The sequence below is a fragment of the Homarus americanus genome, unplaced genomic scaffold (genome assembly GCF_018991925.1).
Source record: "Homarus americanus isolate GMGI-L3 unplaced genomic scaffold, GMGI_Hamer_2.0 scaffold31037, whole genome shotgun sequence".
NCBI classification, from domain to species: domain Eukaryota; kingdom Metazoa; phylum Arthropoda; class Malacostraca; order Decapoda; family Nephropidae; genus Homarus; species Homarus americanus.
The window spans coordinates 5,109,595-5,119,884 of NW_024722227.1; the positions used below are offsets into that span (position 1 = coordinate 5,109,595).

At 32.6% G+C, this 10,290-nt stretch overlaps 1 protein-coding gene across 8 annotated transcripts in view; it reads right to left on the reverse strand.

Moving 5' to 3' along the window:
- Positions 1-2,201: 2,201 nt before the first annotated feature.
- The window catches only part of LOC121862327 (protein lap4-like), a 151,388-nt gene continuing 143,299 nt past the window's right edge, over positions 2,202-10,290 (reverse strand). For all 8 annotated transcript variants that reach the window (XM_042360509.1, XM_042360507.1, XM_042360505.1 and 5 more), the window contains 3 exons: positions 10,000-10,158; positions 8,860-8,991; positions 2,202-2,348 (listed from right to left, as the gene is read on the reverse strand). In XM_042360509.1, coding sequence (XP_042216443.1) covers positions 2,217-2,348; positions 8,860-8,991; positions 10,000-10,158 — 423 coding nt within the window. In that variant the 3' untranslated portion in view covers positions 2,202-2,216. The remainder of the gene's footprint in view (positions 2,349-8,859; positions 8,992-9,999; positions 10,159-10,290) is intronic.

Below are 10,290 nucleotides of genomic sequence, written 5' to 3' on the forward strand. Positions count from 1 at the left end.
ATCGCTTAATAAATATTATTGTTGTGTATTTATTAGCACTTAATAAATAATATTGAACTGTAGTGTATGAGGGATCTGCCTATTACATTGTTTATTCATTAATCAGTTGTCTAAGTGTACAAGTACCGGTATCCAAAATGAACCAGCATGTATCACTCAAAAGTAATAAAAAATGTTGTTAGGGAAGTAACTCCATATCAAATACCATACAGTATGTTATAGTGACCTTGTTGAAAGCTCTCACATGAACGCTATAATGAGTGAATACCTTCCAATACAGCTTCTATTTTTATTTTCAAGTCAAATTACAAATTATACATTGTATTTTTTCTATCATTGAAGATGTTATCTTACTCGTGATGAATCATACACCATAAGAGGGTGATCACATGAGAATATAATAATGAATTAATAAATAAACCTGACAAATGCGGTACTGCCTCATCAGCTGCAAACACCAGCCTGCTTAAATATGCAGTGTCTTGGCTTTTGTTTGGTTAGGCCTACAGCAAATCTGATTAGACCACTGTATAGCATTCAGAGAGCAAGTGTTGTTCTTTTCATAAGTTTTTTATTTTAACCATTTCTTAAAAATACATACAGTACTCTACATTATTTTAACAAATTTCTTACAACCCTAAAGTATCCGTTAAGGTATTTTGTACTTTACATAAAAAGTTCATGTAAATGAGTGCAGCACACTGATACGATACGTACGACGGCAAGACTCAGAATGACACACATACGACACCCACGCAAAGATGTTCAGTCAAATGTATGAACACACAAACTGTCTGGACTGATGCTGGATTTTCCAGAATTTTAAAAATATTTCAGAAAGTAAAAAAGAAGCAAATTCCAATGTATAGAGGTTCTATAGTATATGAATGTTATAAGCAAATTCTTTCTTAATTTCACTACTCCTACGTTCTTTCATCACTCGTCACCTGCAACTGGCACTGATTATTGTACTAAAGCTAAAGATATCTTTGCCTTCCATGAATACAAAATAAGGCTAATTAAGATAATTGGTATGGTAAATGATTCAAATATTATCTGAATCTATCTTTGATGATTAAACACTCTGTGTCCATGTCATACAATAACAGCAAAAGTCTTACAAATGCTGAGCCAAAGGAAACAGAGAACCAATTTGGCAAAGTACAAGTTGGAAAAGATCCAACTCTGACAAGGAGGATGAGACTTTATAGCAATACTACTTTCCAAGTTCTTTCTTTAACACTGCAAAATCTTTCATACAGTGTCTATGCTCAGGGCAATATGTCTATGTACTGCACTGTATTCATAAGCATTTTCATAAAATAACCCCTAGGAGAAAAAGAGATAAATTATATCAGACACTTCACCACCAAAAATAAGCTATTAAGTGAAATCCAATGAAAAATCACTGAAAAGCTTACTGCCTTGGTACAATACACATTAGCTTCAGTAAACTCATTTTCCAATGGTCTATGAATATATTAATTACCTATTGTTTCTTTTTCCCATTTCTCATTAAAAGAAATTTGCAAAATGAACCTAAGGCAAAGGCAGCAAGCTTATGTCTTAATCAATGTAATAATGAACTTGGATATTACATTAATCAAGTTTTTCCAGTATCCTTCCATAACATGCTCTCCATGCTACATGCATACTAGTATTCTTATGATGCATTTGGTACAAGACTGGAAGCTGTATAGTCTACCAAGGTACAGCATACTTATTCAAAATCATACTTTAGTGTGATATATTAAATTCTTATTTGGTGTTAAAACCCAAAGAATACAATTTACACTTCAAAATACTGGAAACTGCTGTAAGAAATGAGTATCTTTTGATGTTATGGGTATTTGGACATGTGAAAATACCAGCAGCTTATAGTCATAAAATATGACATTTTCCTCTGGCTCAGATTTGGATTACTGCTTCCCTATGTATTTCAACTACTTTTGCACATAATGATTAAGAAAGCTTTTAGGTATTACAGCAAAGTCTACAACACAAGGGAGTATTGAGCAATACAAAGACTTCTATTTGGAGAGGATTCTACTTCTCTGTCTAATTGGTTACTACTGATGACTTACATAATAAACTACGGAGCAAGAAGTAAAAATGAATGTGGAGAAATATCTTCTATCTGTAAAAAAAAGAAAAAAGACTCCTACTAATTACCATCTTAAAACTGAAATTGGCCAAGATACACAAAATAGCCTACACTAAAAAAATTTTTTAATTTTAATTACTTGTGTTTGGTTGGTATCACGATCTTCTCTGTCAAGAGAAGTGACACTTTGACTGGTGCTACGAGACTCATGGCCCAAACGTCCCTCATTCTTCATCTGTTGTACCTGAAAATTTAATCTAAACTTTTTAAAATTCAGGAATGACATAATGAAAGTTATATAATTAATTCATCAATAGCAGGCCAAACATTTGACAGCCACACAATTTTTTTTTTATACAAAAACCTTCAAAATTCCATATATATAGGCTGCATTTCCCAAATAGATTATTAACAATCCTTAACAACAATATTTTCTTCCAAGATTTACCAGCTGTCTACCTCTATGCTGTAAGGTGGTAGGAACCAAGAGCAACACTAACTCTCTCTATTTGCTGTCACCCATTCACTCTTACTGCTGTACAGCACCATCCCCATAATGTTCTATGCTGCTTACACTATGTTCATCCCCCTCGCTTGTAATGCATCTTTATCTATATCTTGCCACCCCCTTGGTTCTTTCTCTCCTCTTATATACTCTTTCACCAATCTTTTACTTTTCATTCTCTCAGTACTGTACTGTACATCCATAATACCTCAGAAAACCTTGGTCAGGTCTGTCTGACACATTGTTAAATTCCATTTCTCCTAATTTTATTATTTCTTATGCTCTGCATTCTATATACCCCAAATATAGTTGTGAAGTACTGTACACCATTGCCAGGGGTCAGATCCAGGAATATCAAAAGGGGGGATGTCCAAGTTGTGAGTGGGGGAACAAGGCAAGCACAGCGAGCCCACCCAGCCTCTTTTTCTGTGTATGTGCGTGTGTCCAATATCATGGGCATTTTGAGGCCGTTTTGAAGCCACGTGCGCTTGATATTAGAAGATATTCTGAAGTCAATAGTAATCACTTTTTAATTTACAAAAATGCCTGAGTACAATACTGCATTGAAGAAAAAGTATTGGAATTTTCTGATGAAAAAAAGGAGGGGTTCAAACCCCAAGGACCCCCTTATTGGATCTGCCCCTGATTGCTGTTGTGTCTAGTTTACTTCTTCCTCTTGTATCATATGTTTCTGCAACAATTCATAGTAATGTTTCTACCATAGATTTTCCTTAGCACAATTAAAAGACTTACTCATCTAGTCTTAGCATTCCCTCTTAATGTCTTTACCTTTACATACAGAAACTACACACAATTTCCACCATTCCTTTGACACACTTCCCTCCATTATACATAACCATTACACTCATCATCAATATCACCTTTTCACCAACATTTGCTAACATATTTTTGAGGGATTCCATCCACATCAGGCATCTTACCACTCTTTAAATGGCTTACAGTATGTTTCATCTTTTCTCCACTGACCTTTCTTTATTTCTCTTTAAACTTTACACTTTTCATACCTCCCAATTCCAAACGCAAACACTCTTGATAATCTCACATCTGTTAAATCCACCAATTATTAAAATTAATCTCGACATTTCCATTTCAGTTCCTTTTTCCCCCCACACTTATTTTCAAATATTATTTCCTTGTGTCCTTTCAGCTTTCACCCTCTTTGCTTCTTCCCAATGCAATCTTATATTTTTATCTAAAAAACTGTGTTAACCTCACCTTTCATCTGATCATCTTTTACACTCTTTCATCACTTTATCTTCTTTACAAGTCCAAGTACAGTATTCCTCCTTACTTTCCTCACTTCAAACTTGCAGTTAAAGTTTTTATGTCATTCTTTTCTTTCTAACTAGCCCCACTAATCGTTTTCTAATTCTCATCCCAATTTCTTATATTCACTCTCCTCGGATGCACTTTCTACATTTTTAAACTAATACTACTTCTTCAATATCTCCCAGTTTTTCTCATTTATGTTTAGCTATTTTCACTCAATCAATTCTTCATGTTGTACCACTAGATTTAAGGTCTTCAATTCCCAAACTTTAATAAGCTATGGGAAAAATATAATTGTAATAAGAGAAAAATCTCAAGTTCAGAGCTATGCAATATATAATTAAGAGTTCTGTCACTTCCTGTCACCTAGAACTGTCTGCACATACAGTGCATGTATGACCACACCAGTATCACACGTCATTCAAATATCCTCTTTTTTTTCAGATGACTGTGCAATTTATTTTAGATACATATTATTTTCAAAAGGCATCAGCAGATACAACTGCTCTAAATTTGTATATTCTCTGCCTTCCTCTTATTCTAAATTGTTGGTTTCTATTAACTGGGAAATAGTGACATTGCTGAGTTGAACTTCAATTTCAATCAAGTTCATTTTCATCCTTCCCACTTTTTTCATACCTTCAATTCTCTGTACAGTATACTATTTTTGTTCCAGTTAAAATAGATTTGATCCAAATATTTCAATAATGTTGCTAAATAAAATGTTTAATTTATAAGTATTTTAAGTGCCTCTCATATATAAATCTGTTTTTTCCCAAATGATTGATGTTAGAACTCTCTTTACTGTAACACTATAAAAAGCTTTGGGAAAATCATAATATCTTGAGGCACTGCTCTATGACTTACATTTTTCTGCGCATGTAGAGTATATCTGTGAACCCCAATTAAAGAAGTAGCATCCCTGAATATGTAATTAATAACAACAATAAGTTTCCTTAACCGAACCATTTCTCAAAAAATTAACATACAGTACTGTACACTATTTACTAAATAAGAACTGTAAAAGCTAATAAACCTTAAACATATATGTAAATCACAATAATTGCATCTCAAAAATAATTCAGATATTTTTATAACAAAGAGTATACAGTGGTCCCTCGGTTTACGAACACAATTCGTTCCACAGAGTCGTTCGTTAACCGAAAATTTTGTTAACCGAATCCATTATTTCAATGGGATATTGGGTAATTGGTTCCAGCTCACAGAAAAGTACATACGTACAAAGTAAAGCCAAAAATGCATAGTCAGAAACTCTCCTAAAATTCCCCTAAATCAATATCAATATCAATATATATATATATATATATATATATATATATATATATATATATATATATATATATATATATATATATATATATATATATATATATATATATATATATATATATATATATACATATACATATACATATACATATACATATACATATACATATACATATACATATACATATACATATACATATACATATACATATACATATACATATATATATATATATATATATATATATATATATATATATATATATATATATATATATATATATATATATATATATATATATATATATATATATATATATATATATATATATATATATATATATATATATATATACAGTATTACCCCGCTTAACGCGCTTTCACTTAACGCGTTTTCGCATATACGCGGTGCCTTGCCAAAGCTGAACTTTCACTTAACGCGGATTTTTCCACAGCAACGCGCGGTGAGTGTCCGGCTCGAGAGCTATTTTTAGATTCGCACCACCCCCCACCCGCCACCCTGCCTGACTGCCTGTTTTAGCTCATAAAATTCATACAAATTACCCAGCCAGAATATAGTTTACATTGCTGGAATTCTTATAATTTGGTGATCATTTTGAATATAAACAACATATTTTTTGCATTAAACATACAATTTTTAGATAAAATGTTTAATCTGAGTAAGTATGTTATCTTTTGTCCAAAATATATGACATTTATATTCAAAATATTCCTGGTCTTACAAGGAATCCAGCAATGTCAATTATATTATCCTAACTTTAGTTTGAGGTATTATTTATTAAAATTTAGTGGTTATCCCACACATCTCCTTGGGACGGTTGGTGGGGGGTGGGGGGGAGGGAGGGACCAACCGACCGACCATCTGTTACCCGGTGAAGAATTATTTTTTTTTAACTGAAGATATTTGTTTTAGCTCATAAAATTCATACAAATTACCCGGTCAGAATATAATTTACATTGCTGGAATTCTTATAATTTGGTGATCATTTTGAATATAAACAACATATTTTTTGCATTAAACATACAATTTTTAGATAAAATGTTTAATCTGAGTAAGTATGTTATCTTTTGTCCAAAATATATGACATTTATATTCAAAATATTCCTGGTCTTACAAGGAATCCAGCAATGTCAATTATATTATCCTAACTTTAATCTGAGGTATTATTTATTACTAAATGTTAAAAACTCTTGAATGGAGGATTGGTGGGGGGTGGGGGGAGGGTTGGGACTGACCCTGCGGTTGGAAGAGGGGGGGAGGCAAGGTGGGGTACTTTGATTGACAGATAGTGTTGAAGAATATATATTTTTTTTTATTAACTGTAGATATTTGTTTTAGCTCATAAAATTCATACAAATTATCCGGCCAGAATATAATTTACATTGCTGGAATTCTTATAATTTGGTGATCATTTTGAATATAAACAACATATTTTTTGCATTAAACATACAATTTTTAGATAAAATGTTTAATCTGAGTAAGTATGTTATCTTTTGTGAAAAATATATGACATTTATATTCAAAATATTCCTGGTCTTACAAGGAATCCAGCAATGTCAATTATATTTTCCTAACTTTAGTTTGAGGTTATCCCACACATCTCCTTGGGACGGTTGGTGGGGGGTGGGGGGGGGGAGGGAGGGACCGACCGACCATCTGTTAGCTGGCTGTGTACTGTAGTGTGAGAGGGGGAGGGAGTTGAGTCCATTATTTGAATGGACATTAACTTGGCGACTGTATTTCTCTTAAGTATTAATTGTGTGCATGTACCATCATAAAATTAAGATGTTATTTTTACTACAACATAGTTATTTGTCGTCAAAAAGTGGAGTTTGGGGGTCGGGCTGGGTTCTATTGGAATTAATCCCATATGTTCTGTTATTCACTTAACACGGTTTTCACTTAACGCGGGACCCTCTGGGTTCAATTGACCGCGTTAAGTGGGGTACCACTGTATATATATATATATATATATATATATATATATATATATATATATATATATATATATATATATATATATATATATATATATATATATATATATATATATATATATATATATATACACACACACTCTTCCTCATAAATCACTACTGTAATGTGATACAGGTGATTAATTTTTATCGTGTAAAATATATGACGTTTATATTCAAATTATTCGCTGTCTTGCAAGTGTTCCAGCAATGCAAATTTTATTCTCCTAACTTTAGTCTGTGATATTATAAAACATAAAAACTGTAAGACTAAAACCCTGGCTGGGGAAGAGGGAGGGAGGGAGGGAGGGGGTTTGACAGTTGGAGTCGAAGGTCTCGTGTGTTTATTTAACAGTCCTAAGTGACTAAGCTTCTCTCATTTTAAAATGCCAGTGAAATGACCTGGGAGAATATAATTTACATTGCTGGGATTCTTGTAAGATAGTGATTAATTTTAATATAAACAAGCTATAATTTGCACTAGACAACAATTTTAGTTCAATAATCATTTAGTACATGTACAGTACAGGTTTGCACTTGTCATTTATTTCTTTTACGTTTCTTTTAGTATGGTGTGTGCATGTAAATGAATGAAAATAAATGAAGAAATTTATGTAAATCTACCCAAAAATACAGCTGAAAAAACTTACATTTCTAAAATGTACTAAATTAATGTACTAAAATTTTTATCTCTTGTGCAAAATATATGACGTTTATATTCAAATTATTCACTGTCTTGCAAGGGTTCCAGCAATGCAAATTATATTCTCCTAACTTTAGTCTGTGATATTATATAAGATAAAAACTTAAAGCCTACTGCATAACCACCAAACCCTTGCTGGGAGGGGGGGGGGGGTGTGACAGTGACACGTTTGACAGTTAGCGCTGAAGGTCTAGTGAAGTATTTATTTGTTTAGTTGTCCTTTAGATTGAGCTTTTGTTTTTTGCTTATAAAATGTCATAGAAGTGACCAGGGAGAATATAATTTACATTGCTGGAATTCTTATAAGATAGTGATTAATTTGAATGTAAACATGAGATAGTTTGCACTAGACAAAAATTTTAGTACAGTAATCATTTTGTACATTATTTTGATTACATGCACAGTACAGTTTAGCCCTTAGGACAGTGTGTGCATGTAAATGAGTTTCAATAAATGAATAAAGGTACATATATCGAGCCAAAAATATTAGTTGAAAATCTTTATGTAGACAGAACTTGGATGGCTAAATTTTAGAATGACCAATAATTTTAATATAAAAAATGCACAAATATTAAAGAGCACAAGTTTCTTGATATTTACTCCACTGGAAATGAATGTAAACATAGAAAAGATTACTGAATTGGCAGACCAGCCCATCAGCTGATGCTCACAACAAAACGTGTGTCGTAAGGATTTCGTTAATCGAAGTTTTGTTCGTTAACCGAATTGAAGTTCCTTATGGGAGGTAATTCGTTAACCGAAATTTTGTTAATCGAACCGTTCGTTAACCGAGGGACCACTGTACTAGTTTAAATACAAGTTAGTATGTGTACAGTATATAAGAAACACAAATTATAGAGCTAAATATCCAAATAATAATTAACTAGACATAATTATAGAGGGGATTGTATAATCTAGCAGAGCAAAATATTAAGTGAGAAAGAATGAGGTTATAGCAACATCACCCACCAGTTGATTGTCGTAGCCATCACACACAACAAGTCTGATGGTGGAGCCGGCAGTGCGCATTATATTTACAGCTTCCTCATGAGAGATCCCCAACAGAGAGTGTTCATTTACCTCCAACACCCTTTGACCAACCTAGGTTTAAAAAAAATAAAATAAAATAATTATATGACAGCATGCTTGTAGTTTCTAAAGACAATAAAATATTGATTATTATTAAAATTTACAACAGTAATCTAAAAATTAATATAACTACCTGTATTTTTTCTAAGTTTTTCTATTTTTAAATACTACAATTACAAGAGGTTTAAATATAATTTTTGGGCATAAAATTAATATCCAAATGTATTTTAAAAACATTCAAAACTATATTCAAAATGTCCTTTTCTTAATATTTTTTTTCACTTAATGCTGGATGACCAGACACAAGAGTATACATACACACATCTTTTCATTCATAGCTTCTTCACTTACTTTCACTGCTGCAAAAGATGTTTTTTACTATGCTACATCCCTTCCACAATAATATCCAAAATTTGGTTAACCCTGTCATTTTACAGAGGCCAGCATCACTTACCTATATCATAACCTTTCCCATAAATCACACTTTGACATTCCGCTTTGGGGATCGATTTTCTGAGGGGAACACATTTTCTGCAAAAATATGGGATAATTTTTCCAGTACCCAAAAAATTCCAGGGATGGATGATTTTTTTCCAGCTTTGATTGTAGAAAAATATTGCATCATTCTGGAAAATTCCAAGAAAATTCGGGTACTAGGAAAATTTTTGGAGAAGGGGGATTTCTCTCTGGGTTTGAGAGAGGGTGCAATGTGCAATTTCTAGAACTTCCAAGAAAATTTTCCCGGCACCCGTAAAATTCCGGAAAATTCCAGGGATGAAGGATTTTTTCCCGCTTTGAGTCATCTCATTACTCAGAACCTCTCATTCCTGAAAGTGCTCTGTACCAATTGTTCCTGCTAACGGAGATAACACTTATATAAAGTTTTTCTTTTTTTTTTTGCTTTTTACCCTAAGCAAGCAAGTTTTAATTTTTCTTACTTTTATGCTGCCATTAAGAAATAAAGACTAGAGAAATATCACTGTAATCGTCTGAAAAAAAAATTACTCCACATGTCCTCACCTTCAGTCTGCCATCTCTGTGAACTGCTCCATTGGAGTTTATTTTAGATAAGAATACACCCTCATCAGACTTGTCTAGCGGGTTTCCAGGAGAGCCTTGTACGCCACCCTTGATGTTCATCCCCAGTCTTTCACCGGCTAACTTCTTGATGATTACCTCCTGTTGACAATATAGCAAGTCATGAAGACATGTTTAAAATGACCTTCGTGTAACAGTGTAGTCATGTAATGTACTATATAGAAATGGTTAGGAACATCATGCTCTTCATGAATTCATAAAATTTCTGAAACC